General features: G+C 40.5%; 1 protein-coding gene across 2 annotated transcripts; it reads left to right on the top strand.

Moving 5' to 3' along the window:
* Positions 1-2,605: 2,605 nt before the first annotated feature.
* On the top strand, positions 2,606-10,276 carry PDCD6 (programmed cell death 6). Of its 2 annotated transcripts, XM_010577985.1 has the most exons (5): positions 3,087-3,185; positions 5,934-5,978; positions 7,119-7,277; positions 7,949-8,058; positions 9,550-10,276. In XM_010577985.1, exons 3-5 carry the CDS (start codon positions 7,121-7,123, stop codon positions 9,646-9,648), a joined length of 366 nt encoding a protein of 121 aa, XP_010576287.1. In that variant the 5' UTR covers positions 3,087-3,185; positions 5,934-5,978; positions 7,119-7,120; the 3' UTR covers positions 9,649-10,276. The 2 variants fall into 2 exon arrangements, with proteins under 2 accessions (XP_010576288.1, XP_010576287.1); XM_010577986.1 differs by lacking the exons at positions 3,087-3,185; positions 5,934-5,978 and adding an exon at positions 2,606-2,663.
* Positions 10,277-13,161: the final 2,885 nt, after the last annotated feature.

Below are 13,161 nucleotides of genomic sequence, written 5' to 3'. Positions count from 1 at the left end.
CCGGGCCGGGCTGAGGCGAAAGCCGCCACCCTCGCCGTTCCCGGGACGCGGTGCCGAGTCTTCCTGGCCGGGCCGGGCCCTCCCGGGGCTGCCGCTGACTGAGGGATCGGGGGTTGGGAGGTGCCCGGAAAAGTCCCGCTGCTACGGGAAACCCGTCACCGGCCCCGGGCACCCGGCGCGGGTTTTGGGGACCTGGGGGGGGGCCTGGCAGGGCGGGTCAACATGGCGGCTGCGTCCCTGCGGGAGGAATCTGAGGGGGAGCTTGGGGGAAGGCTTGAGGAGGAGTAAGTGCGGGTGTAGTTTAGGGGGAAGGGAAGGGGGGGGGGGTGGAAGCGAGAAGGTAACCTTGAAAACGCTGAAGTCATTTACGACCTGAGAATCCGGAAAGGATCGTAAAGTGTGGAGGACCGATGCAGCAGTACAGGAAGGCTTGGAAAAAGGAATCTGCGAAGTGCTTGATGGAAGACTTAAAAACGACCAATACATATTCCCCTGGATACCTCTGGAGCACGAACCTGCAAGGCAGTTAGCAGGCCCGTGTTAAAAAACACGCTGTCGAGACCATAGTAGTAAAGAAGCTAAAGGCGTTTGTCACATTTGTGTCATGTGGAGGAAACTGGGGAGGTTCCTACGTTGGATCCATTTTTATGGGAGATGTGTCAGAGGATCTATCTTGACTCAAGTGTCAGCAAGAAGAGGTTAAGGAGTAGACAAACAGTAATAAGTTGCTAAAACTGTCTAGTATTTACATAGTGACTCAGGAATGTGGAAGCTTACCTACCCAGCTTTCCGTAAAACCCACTTCATCTGAAAAGTGGGAGGAGGCATGCATGATGCCATTTCTTTTTTTAAAGGGTCCAGAAAAAAACCAGATCAACAGTCTGACTTCTGTAGCAGGCAAACCAGTAGAAACCGTTTTAAATGACGTAGCCAGTCAGGAGAGTTGCACTTACCGCAAGTATTCCTCTCTGGCAGACTACTGTGTAAGCCCTGGGAGTGTGTTTGATAAGGATTGGATATGGATATGATGGCTAGAACAGGTGCAATTGATATAATCTTTATAGTTTCCAAAGAGACAGTCAGCATACAGAAGTATCAAAAAGGCCTTTAAAGAAATCCAGAATACGCAGAATGAAAGGGAAGGTCCTTTGGTGGATCAGTAACTGACGAAATAGTGTGTGGTCATCTGCCATACGGACAGGCGGAGCTGTTCTGGGATCTTTATTCAGTATGTTCAGGAGCAGCTGGGGGAGGAGAAGGTGAATGACCAGATGAAGTTTGCTGGTGACACTGATTCCTGTAGTAAGCGAGGCCTATGAAGACTTGTAGGAGCACTTTTGAGTCCTGAATGACTGGGTCATATCACCCTGTCATGGCCAGATGATGATCGCTGTATGATGCTCAGATGAAATCCAGAGCGCGTACCCGATGTCCGTGGGGAAGACCCACTTTACCTTTGCATCATTTTGTATATAAAATGAATGTGCTCTGAGCTGGCTGATGATGCTCGGGAGCAAGATAAGTAGGTCATAACACATCTTTATGAAAATACCAGCTTAGCACTTAGTAGCAGCTCACAGAACATAAAAAATGTTCAGAATACCTAGAAAGGAAATAGAGAATAAAAAAGGGGCGTATCTCTTTGTTATTATAATCTGTGCAATTTATGCTTGCAATTTGAATGTTTTATGTGGTTTATATAATTTTTTGAGATGGGGAAGTAATCTAGTAGAATGAACTGAAAAGGTCTAGAAAATGACAACAAGGACTAAAGAAAAAAAGTAACAGCTTCTGCAGAGGGATCAGCTGAGCAGGACTCTGCTTTTGAATGGTAGTAACTGAGGGGAAGTAAAAACTGTCACTGTCAAGGGGAAGGTCCTTGTCTAAAATGGAGGGAAGTCCCCACCACTTTCAGATATCCTTCTAAAGAAGGACAATCCTGCTTTATTTGGGCAGAAATTACTTAGTTTTTATTAATTTCAGGATAGAACTTCATTCTCTAAGACAGCAGGCTGTGAAGGCTTAACGGAAGCTGGCACCTGCCTGCGCTTTTCCACTTTTTGAACCCCTTTGAAAGGGGTCAAAGCCCTGCAGTCGATTCTTCCCATACTTCGCACTTGTTACATTAGTGGCTTTCTCTCCATTGCCAACAGCTTACTGAGACAAACAGGGTGCCAAACTTGGGGCTCCAATTTGGGAGCCAAACGGCTTACAATTGTGACAGTACGCATTTTGTGGATTTAACCAACATGGCATGCTCTGCAGTTCTTTTTAAAATAAATAAATTAAAAAAAATGTTTGTGTGGAGTATGCCCGAACTGTGTTATTGTCAGTGTGTGTTTGTGTGTGTCTCTTCATTTCTAAGTAAGTCTTGCAGATTTTTTTGTAGCTTTAATCATGTTCCAGAATGTTTCATCAGTCTGAATGAAGTGTTTAATTTGCAGTAACTGTGAGTGGTTTACCAAGTAAAATGCAATTAGTAACTTTTCAGGAAAAGATTAATCTTATCTGGTGAGTAAGAACCAGAATGTTGAAGTCTTCTGTAACTAGAACCTGTTAATATCAGCCATTTAAAGCTTACCACCTTTTTTTTTCCCCCAGGGTTGATAAAGATAGGAGTGGAATAATATCTGATAATGAACTTCAGCAGGCATTATCCAATGGTAAGTAAGTCTGTAAATGAGCAGTGAGGTAGTTCATTGTAAACTTAATGTTAAATTTCATGTGAGACTGGTTACTTGATGCTGTAATTCTTTGATTGAGGGGGGGAACGTTACCACCGCTGATTAATACTATTTAATCTACAGCAAAAGGCTGAAGGGGAGGAAAAAAAATGGATAGTCTTCCTGATTTTTATTTTTTTTTCCCCTAAGCCCATTGTTCCTGGTTTTTCCCTTGAAGGGAATTTTTCTGGGTTTGGTGCATGTTAGTAATGCATTATAAACTGAGTACCTATTGTAAACATTACTGATTTGTATTCTGGGGAATGAAGGCATGCACATCCCTTTATTTTTTTCTAGCTCTGCTTCCTAGAAAACATAAATGGTGATTTATATATTCCTCGCTCATCACTACTGAACCTTTGTTTTTTAACTAGGATCAGTGTATAACCTGGACAAAGATCAGCTGTTTACAGCCAGCCTTTTTACTGCACATAAAATCTTTTCGTACAGGAATTGAAGATGGTAATTTTAATTTTTTTTTTTCCCCAAATGAGGCATGTTTTGGTTTTTTTTCCTAACAAAGTAGAAAGATGCACTCTAGATCTAGTATTAAAACTTTCTAGTAGTCTGTTAGTTCCCTGTTATAATGGTTAAAGAGTAACTAAGGTATGGTCAAAATGGAAGCAAAATAAAAAATGAAAAATTTTTCTAGTAGCCTATTTTTACTTTGCTCCGGTGACTTAGGATGGGTAGGGTTGTACTTTGTGGGGTTTTTTCCACTTAGAAATCTGAAAAAGTGCATATTGAAGCTGTTTGTGCACCTTTGAGTCCATATCAAGTTCCCCTTCTCCCAAGGTTTAATTCCTTCATCCTTCCTGTTATTTGTGACTGAGAAGGACTTAAACTGATGTTGTGAGCTGCAGTGCACACAGACTGAAAGGCTCCTTTTTGTCAGGAACCACCTGACTTGAAATAAATTTGGATGGCTCTGTTTAGTAAAAGTGTGGTCTTGTAACTAAACTGGATTTACTAGAATATTTATTTGTTTAATAATAATATCTGATAAATTAAAAGAAATGTACTGTAGCTGCTGAACCTGATCCATGACTAAAATACTATTTTGAATAAAAAATTCAGCAAAAGCTAAGTTAAATTGATTAGGTCACTGTTTTCACTGAAGATTACAGTGCTGTTTATAGCTGTGCGAACCTGGCTTTACCTGCTGTTTTAAACTTCATATATTTTAAATATTTCCTCATCTGATTGAATTTAAGGGTAATAGGCAGTGATGAGTATCTGAACTCTTTTCTTTCCTTATTTACAGTGTAGATTAGCAGTTTCAGTGCTTTGCAGTTATGAAGAATCCCTGCCCAACTGAATTCACTATTAGACAAAATATTTATAGAACTGTAAGCTTCCTTCATTCTGAGAGATTCTAGATCTTGTACACCAAAGGCACTAACAATTCACTATATTCTTTTCAAAATACATCCCCTAGTGGATGGTTGTGTGTAGCTTTCCTGCAGTCTAACATGGGCTAAAGGAATGTTATGTGTTTATTTCTAAAACATTAAATAACCTGCATAGAGCTCATTAAAATTTGAAGTTCAATGTGGTTTTGACATTCAGCTTTTCAACATGTCAAGTGTATGCAAATAACAGTATACTTACCTGGGAGGGACTGATCATCACTTCATATAGTTGTTTGCACAATAAAATCCTGTGGTTCCTGCTTGTTTTCTTCTGTGCCACCATGTAAAGTTACTAGTAGAGTCAGGGTAGGAGGAGGGAACAGTCTTTCTCTGTTTATTGGAACAGGCTGAAATCAGTACAGTTCTTCAGCACTGGAGTTGCTCTGATTTCACTTTGTGGTGTCTATATAGAGAGTCTCTCGAAAATTTCAACATGAAATAAGTTAACTTTCAAACTGTATTTTCACTTTTTCCTGTATTCTGTTCTCTATGAGTTAAATGCTGGCACCCTATTAATAATTCCATTATTTTTTTATTTTTGTCAGGAGACACAACTCTAAGGTACTGATGTTCTCTGTCTAAAATACTGCTTAAGCATTTTCAGAGCCATTTTTACTCTTCTCTTTCTCTGCTTACATTTCTCTTTATGTGCAAGTAGCCATATGGCCTGCCTACAGTATAGGGTTTTTTCCCCATTGCTGCATCTGTAGACTTAAAATGATAGTTTCCCTTCTATGGGAGAAGTTCAGCGCTGGTATAAGCACTACTTACACCACTGCAGCTTGATCCAGCAAAGCAGCTATGCCTTTCCAAAGCCCGCTTAATACCAATGCAGCCTTTCTATTAGGTATTTGTGGTCAGCTAACTGCATCGTTGCAAATGCCTCTACAGTACCTTTAGTCTTACTGGTCCCTTCGTGGTCCCTGCACTCAACCTCAGTGAATTTAATACATGCTTCTTGGGCCTCCTGGTACCTTCACAGGCTCTAGAGAATTGATGGTGAAATTCTACATGAGGCACAGTATTTATCTTAATTTAAAGCTTAATGCTTCCTAGCGCTCTGGAATGCTCCCAACCAAGTGAAAACTATTCCAAAGTGACTAGCCTCTAAATATTCAGAGAAGTACAAAGCTCCTCTTCGGATGATTACTGCTCAGGCCCTTTCAAGCAGCAGTATTTCTTGGTCTGAAAATACTAATTTAAACTTAACACTTCATTGATTTAGCAGTGGAGGTGAGGTTTATACTAAACTCAACCCTAAATTGCACTGTGTGTTTATGACCTGTTAGGAACCTTTCCTTTTCACTTGTCAGAAACTAAATGCCCTGGAGTAATCCACCCATAAAATAGGAAATAAGCAGATGGGGTTTTACTGAGGAATAGATACGGGACCTTGATTGAGTTATAACTTCAAACTCTTCTGCTCCCATCAGTAGAAAAAGTGGGACTTCAGTTTTGACCTTGCCTTTTATCCAATACCTCCTGACTAGCTGGGATGAAAAAAATCCTTCTTAGTTCTTCCAAGGTTTTGTGGTTTTGCCTTTTGGGGTTTTTTTTGGCGCAGCCTGAGAAATGTTGGTTTCTGTGTAGTATCTGTGAAACATTGGTCTGAAGTAATCTCTTAATGGTCAAGAACATAATTACTTCAAAGCAGCCTTGTTTTATAATATGCTAGTTCCATGTCATCTAGCTCTGAATTCACTGTTTTAAGTAAGTTCTTATCTGATTTTTTTGGTTGGTTGCATTTTTGTAAAATGTAACTTAGTATTGAGGAACTAAGTAATTCTTTCTGTTTCAGGCACATGGACTCCATTTAATCCAGCAACAGTCAGGTCAATTCTTGGTGAGTGTAGTTGTGTGATGTGAAAGAGTCAAGATGCTGTTTTGTGAATCTCTTCGGACAATTGAGAACGCTATCAATTGCTGCACTGTTTTAGAAAAATAAATGTACAAATATTACAATACATATACAATATATATTTCTACTGTAATAATGAATGCCTGTTTAAAGGTCTTTTGAACTAATGCGGCTGTAGCGTTAACAAGCTGGTCTTTCATTGTTAGGTGCTATGTTTCAATATGGCTTTACTTTTTTTTTTTTTTTTCTTCTCCAGACAGCCCAGCAGTAGTAAGTTAAACTCAATAATACAGGAATGCCTTTTGTGTGCACACACATGCACTTGTCAAAGTAGCCTGAGAAAATGTTACTGTACAATTGAATAGACAGTAAATGTAATTTACATGTGGGGAAATTGTCAGCTTAAATATTCTAAAAAGATATTACATAGCTTGTCTTCCTAACTAGTTTTTCCTGTCTTCCATTTTAATCCTGTGTTCTGCTCCAAAAAGACCAAACAGAAGCTTTACAATGTCTGAATTCTTTAGTCCTAAAATAACTGTCAGTAATGGGGAAGATGATGGTGGTAGAGCAGGAGGATAAAAATTCAAGCACAAAAAAATCTTTTCTATCATACAGTTATAAATCCAAGGACTAAATTTTGTGCTTTGCTTTCAATAAGTATTCAGCAGCAGTCTGAGTTCCATCACTGTGCGACATGCTGTTTGTGTAATGACAGTATCAGTAAGTCAAATGCAGATGAATGTCCCAGCACTTCTGGCAGTCAGTAGATGTTGTAGACTTTTCATGAGTCCTTAGAGAAGAACACAGCCCCCTCGCTTTTTGACACTGGATCATCAATCGAGCCCTAAATGCTTTCAAACTGGAAATGAAAACCCAGGAAAAACAAACATTCTGTGATTCATTCTGGTCCTCTTATCTTGCTTTATCTTATCCTCCTTCAGTGGACAGCTGCTTGCTTATTTTGGCAGTACTTTCCAAAATACCACTTGCATTTTTGCAATTTCTTTTCTGCCTTCAGTACTTTCCACATAGCACTCTCGCTTCCTTCTTAAAATACCAGCAGATCTTACTGAAGAATAGTATGATTAAGGTTTTATATGTGTTTATTATTTTTTATTTCAGGCATGTTTGACAGAGAAAACAAAGGTGGTGTGAACTTCAATGAATTCACAGGAGTCTGGAAGTACATCTCAGACTGGCAGAATGTCTTTCGAACGTATGACAGAGACAATTCTGGAATGATTGACAAAAATGAACTAAAGCAAGCACTAACAGGTTTTGGTAATTCATTTGTAATTACAGTTTTTATGACTGGGTTATATCATCAGATAAGCTTCTTATCATTAGGGCTGTACTGCTTTGACAAATGTGACTAAAAATGAGGCAAGCAAAGTGCAGTTATCCTTTTAGGTATAAGGTACCTTTAAAGATATCCATGCCACAAGCACTTTTTAAGCTATTATTCCTTTAAGGGAAACAATGAAACTGGATGTGTCAGTAGGTGTGTGGAATGTTTTCTGCCTCCCCTGTTAGCTGCTCTAAGAGCGTTACCCATACTTCAGGTAAATGTCTGAACTTACAAGGTACTTGATACAGCTTGCCGCTTTTAAAAACAAAGTCAGCTGTCACTGTACGTTCTGATGGCAAAAGGAACTTTGATTTAATTGACTTCACTTACAAAAACTTGAGTTGCAGCCCTAAACTGTTCCCTCAACCAACTAGTCACTTTAATCAGTAATTATGTTTACTGTGATTCTGTCTGTAATTATTATTAAGCAAGGTTTTTTACTGCATGCATTTTAGTTTAACACAGAGATATCTGGCAAAAAAACCCTGTCTTGTAACTGCTTACTGTTTTCTGCTTTTGTTAAACATGCCTGCTGAACAGCCTAGTTCTTTTTATAGAAGGACTGCAGTAATTGAAACCTGTTAAAGCATTTCTCTTTTCCAAGGTTACCGACTGTCTGATCAATTCTACGATATCCTTATTCGGAAATTTGACAGACAAGGAAGAGGACAAGTTGCTTTTGATGACTTTATTCAGTGCTGTGTTGTTTTACAGGTAAGAAAGGAGATGTACTTTAAAGTCAATTGAAAAAAAGACCCCACCTTTTCTTAAACTTTTATGGTTCTCAATTTAACAATACTACTGGATCTAGAACTTGCTTTTATAAGCAATTTAAAAATTTATAAACCATTTGAATAAAGTATACGAGAGGTGCTAGAAACACCTTCACTTATTGGTTTTCACTTGTTATCCATTTGCATCACAAGTAAATTTGATACGATTTTTTTGACGTTTGACTTCTGTGGGGCAAAAAAATGTAAAATAGTCTGTGTTTTAAAAGGAAAACATTTAACGCTATTTCAATTAGTTTAATATGCACACTTCCTCTGGATCCTGAGCATGTTAAAACTGGAGTCTGTCTTGTCCCCTGGTGCCCATAATTCTTGTAATCTGAATTGTGAGGTTTTTGTTTATCTCTGTTTAAGGCTCTGACTAAAAAGAATTTGACCTAACAGCTGAATTATTCAGTCTTTTGTCACTGCTACAGCAAAGACATTTCAAACAAACAAAAAAACAAAAAAAGCCCCTTTCAGTAACAGAAATGCATGTGTGAATATATATATAGAGAGAGAACACTGTAGTTTTACAAGTGTATTCTTTTGTTTAGAAATCAATCACTGGATGATTCCTCACCTCATTGCTTAAGGTTTCTCCAAGTGTATCTGACTTTTCTGAAATGTATGTAAGGCTTTGGGGAAAAGTTGGGAAATATAGCAGTGGACAAGCTGAGTTTTAGCAGGATAGGAAGAAGGTTACTCTTCTTACGCTGGCCAGCATTGCAAGCAGTGTCTTAAGATATCTTCTGATACACAACATGAAGAGAAAGCAGTGCCCCATAAAAGTAATATCTCTGTTATTTGCATACAGGTGTTTTGTTCTGCTCCTTTAAGCTTTATGTCTATAACCACAAGGCTGCTGAAGCATCAGTTGCCTTTATATTCATTTGTAATATTAGCCAATTATACTGAGTTATGAACTTAAACTCTCGTAAAGAGGCTTTGAAATGGGAGTATCATTCAGCTAAGGTTAGTGAAACCACGCTGGCAGTTACCTTGGTCCACTGTCCGTACTGCCTGGCGTCTCTGGGGCTATGCAGATACTAATGATACAAAAGCGTATTTGGCTAGAAGATGAGAAGTGGATAAGGTACTCGTTGGATTCTGGCTCCAGGTGACTCTCAAATGCCTCACAAGAATTGTGCATTGTTTTTCCCTGCTTTTGAAGCCAGTTATAAAAAGCTGTCTGGCCTGTAAAGAAGTGCCTAGATAGCCTTAGGTATTGTATCGTAAGGCAGTTTTAGAATCGGATCTGCTACACAGACGTGACAAAGAGCTGCCTCTATATGCACGAGATTGTAAAGTGTCTACAGAGGGGATGAACAGAAAGTGTTCGCAAAGCTATAGAAACCTAAGTGGCAAGGGGAATACCTGGCAGTCTGAACTTCTCTGGTGTACAAAAAATGTATGGTTTTTTCCCCCTTTTCAGAGGTTGACTGATGTGTTCCGACGATACGATACTGATCAAGATGGCTGGATTCAGGTGTCCTATGAGCAGTACCTTTCCATGGTCTTCAGCATTGTATGACACAGATAACTGGGAGTTGCACACTGGCATTACACAGACTGGAGCTGCCAAATCATCCTGTACTGAATAAGATTATTGATGTATCATAATGGATATAACTTCACATTCTTAGATTTTGTATGTTGGTCATCACCTTCAGAATCTGCACTTGAGTTGGTTTTTATTTTGTATTATTGTACAATACGACCATCTCTGCTTACTGTAGTACAGAAAGCACAGAATCTAGAGTTAACTGGTGCAATGTCAAACTTAACCTTCTTCCACATATCCTGCATGGGGAAAAATGACTCTTTAGAAATGCCAAATTAAAATAATGCTTGTTAGTTTGTAAGAGAGTTGAAAGTCAGAAGTTGCACAACATGTTTTGCATGTGCCTTACTTTTATAAGAGTTTAATGTATTAATTTTTAATACAGAATTTAAAATTAAGTAAAAATATCAGATCAACTTTTATAGTCTACTTCACTTTTGTACAGCTTTTTTAAGGGGGTCGTGGGTTTATTTCTGTATTCTAGTTTTCTGTGGTTCAGGGGTCCCTCCCACTTAACAGTGATGGCCTTTTTTCCTTGCCTTATCTTTTTATTTTCTAGCTGCCTTTCAGGCTATCCTTGGGCCATCTACAAATACAACTTCTTCCTCAATGAGCTCCCTACAAAAATAAACTGCATCTAACTACTCTGGATATGCAGTTCCCTCTGCTTAGTGGGCTCATTTTACACCAACAGTCTTCCTTTTTGTGCTGAAGCTCTTACTTGAAGTGGCCTTGAATTGACAGTCAAAACATTTTCATAACCTTACCCTCCACTTCACCACTTACAGCTGGTGAGGGGCACAGTGGAAAAACTGAAGCAAAATAAGTAATGATGACAGATTCCTGTCACACACCATCTCCTGCAGTAACTCTGAGGAAGCAACTTGGAGGAAGCAAAGAGAAGTTAACAAGCTCTCTTAGACTGCTCTAAGAAAATCTTAGACCAGCGCTATCCAAAGCACTTAAAAACACTCAAGTAGAAGTATTACTTACCTGTAGCTGCTACTCTTCAGGATATGTTTACAGGCAAGAGCTTTTAGCTTTTATCCAAAGGCTTTCTTAAACTGTAGCAATACTGATTTATTCTTAAGTCCTCTCCCAGCCCCAACTCATTGTATGCAGGCAGTCCACACGTGCCCTTTTGTTTCAAATTTTGTAATTACATACAGCTACAGGCAGGTAAGCTGTCATTGACGGGAGTGCCTATATATAAACTGATGCTGTCAGTGATATCAAGCATATTCCAAGAGATTATGCAAAGAGGGTTTGGGTCCACACACGAAAGACACCCTACCTAAAAAAAAAAATAAAAAATTGCTGTTGTAGTGTTATTCCCAAGTGTCTTCAGCCAGAGTACGGTGTCTGGTGTCAGGGTGAAGACAGCCAAGTGGCAGTTACCAAACATCTGTCCTGCAGAGAAGCTGCTACTGGTTGTCAAGTGATAATCACACAGACCCTTGGTGACAGTTCAGCAACGTTTTCTAAACACTTCTCTGGTGTGAAGTGTCTGGGGAGAGACCAATGGTCTCCATAGCATAAGTAAGTGCACAGAAGCAAGGAGCTCTCCCAAAGCACATCATCACCCAAAGGGCAAGGGATTGCTTCTGGGTGAGGTGGGGGAGCAGGAATAATGACCGATGTCAGAGACCACCTCATCCAACAGCCTTGGATGAACTGTGAAAGTTCCTTACGTTTAAGAAGACAAGGGAGAAAGACTTCCAACTGCTCAAACCTTACCTCCCTGGAAGGCTGAGACGATTGCTATGTATGTTCTCTTCAGAAACAAAACAGTAAAAGAAGAGCCCCAAAGTTTTGGACTCAAGAGAGCTTCTCCATTAAATGGCCCCATTAAATGGTAGGAATGACTCTTGTCTCAGTGGGAAACAGATGCTTCTAAAGGTGTGAAAGCAGGTACACCACAGACCAAGAAAGTGGCTGGGAAGCAGACCGTTTATCCCACCAAGCATGTTCTAGTCTGGATTTTTATCAATGGCTTTTTAAGGAAATGTGAAATTGGTTCAAAGGGCTCTGGTGCAGCCTCAAAACTCTTGCCTCAGTGGCAAAGCTTGTGGCGTAGCTGTATTAGTGCCGATGGATGGCAAGCATTTAAAGTGATGCTGCTCTGCAGGCTATCACTGCCCACCTTGTGAAGGCTGTTTCTTGAAGAACGACCAGAGTCTAGAGAAACAGGAACAGGCAGAGGACTCATTCTGCTCCAGTTCTATACTACATGGGAGCAAGATAAAGCAAAGGGGTTTTCTTGGGAGTAAGGAGTAGCCAGAAGTTGATTCAAGGAAATTGGCCATTGCTGGAAAACAGAAGCAACAGGAGGTCTCGGCTTATGCTAGCCTGGTGAACAAGTAACTGGCAGGATGACAGAACTTCCAAGGCATGTTTTACGTTTTTTTTCCATGAGGTCTTCCTACCTGGAGCCTTTGTAGACACTGCTGGTCAGGTGCCATAAAGGTCAGAAGCCTGGATTTATGCTTTCCTCTTCCTACCATCATTTGAATCCCCCTTTAAAAGTGGCAGGGTTGAACTGAGTGAGAACAAGTAAGACAATCCAAAGTCACCATCTCTCAGGAGTCATGTTTGTAGGGTGAGCTGCTGGCTAGAGAGAAAGAAGTGAAACAGGCTGATGGATCCTCAGGGTCGATCCTGTAAAAGAAAACAATCCCAAGCTGCAAGTATCTGGCTCTGCGGAGGAAGGGAAGGTGTCACAGAAGCCCTCCAAATGAGGCAATGATGCTTAGTACTCACAATTCTACACAGCCCTGGAAAAAAGGAAATTCATCACACCTGTCACAGGGGTAAACAATCCCTTTGCAGAGTTGCATCCTGAAGATGCTTCTGTCCGTTTCTTTTTGCCCTTCATTTGAATACTAGGAAATTAGTGGGTATCTTGGGGGTACTGGTGGATGAAAAGCTGGACAGGAGCCGGCAATGTGCACTCACAGCCCATAAAGCCAACCATACCCTGGGCTGCATCAAAAGAAGCGTGACCAGCAGGTCGAGGGAGGGGATTCTGCCCCTCTACTCTGCAATCATGAGACCCCACCTGCAGTACTGCATCCAGCTCTGGGGTCCTCAGCACAGGAAAGACACGGACCTGTTGGAGTAGGTCCAGAGGAGGGCCACAGAAATGATCAGAGGGATGGAACACCTCTCCTATGAGGACAGGCTGAGAGAGTTGGGGTTGTTCAGCCTGGAGAAGAGAAGGCTCCGGGGAGACCTCACTGCAGCCTTTTGATACTTAAAGGGGGCTTAGGACAAAGATGGCAACAAACTTTTTAGTAGGGTCTGTAGTGACAGGACAAGGGGTAATGGTTTTAAACTAAAAGAAGGTAGATTTAGACTAGAAATAAGGAAGACATTTTTTACCTCATGGGTGGTGAAACACTGGAACAGGTTGCCCAGAGAGGTGGTAGATGCCCCATCCCTGGAAACATTCAGGGTCAGGTTGGACGGGGCTCTGAGCAACCT

Source organism: Haliaeetus leucocephalus, unplaced genomic scaffold (genome assembly GCF_000737465.1).
Source record: "Haliaeetus leucocephalus isolate CR32 unplaced genomic scaffold, Haliaeetus_leucocephalus-4.0 Scaffold587, whole genome shotgun sequence".
NCBI classification, from domain to species: domain Eukaryota; kingdom Metazoa; phylum Chordata; class Aves; order Accipitriformes; family Accipitridae; genus Haliaeetus; species Haliaeetus leucocephalus.
This window is presented reverse-complemented; position numbering and strand designations above follow the sequence as displayed.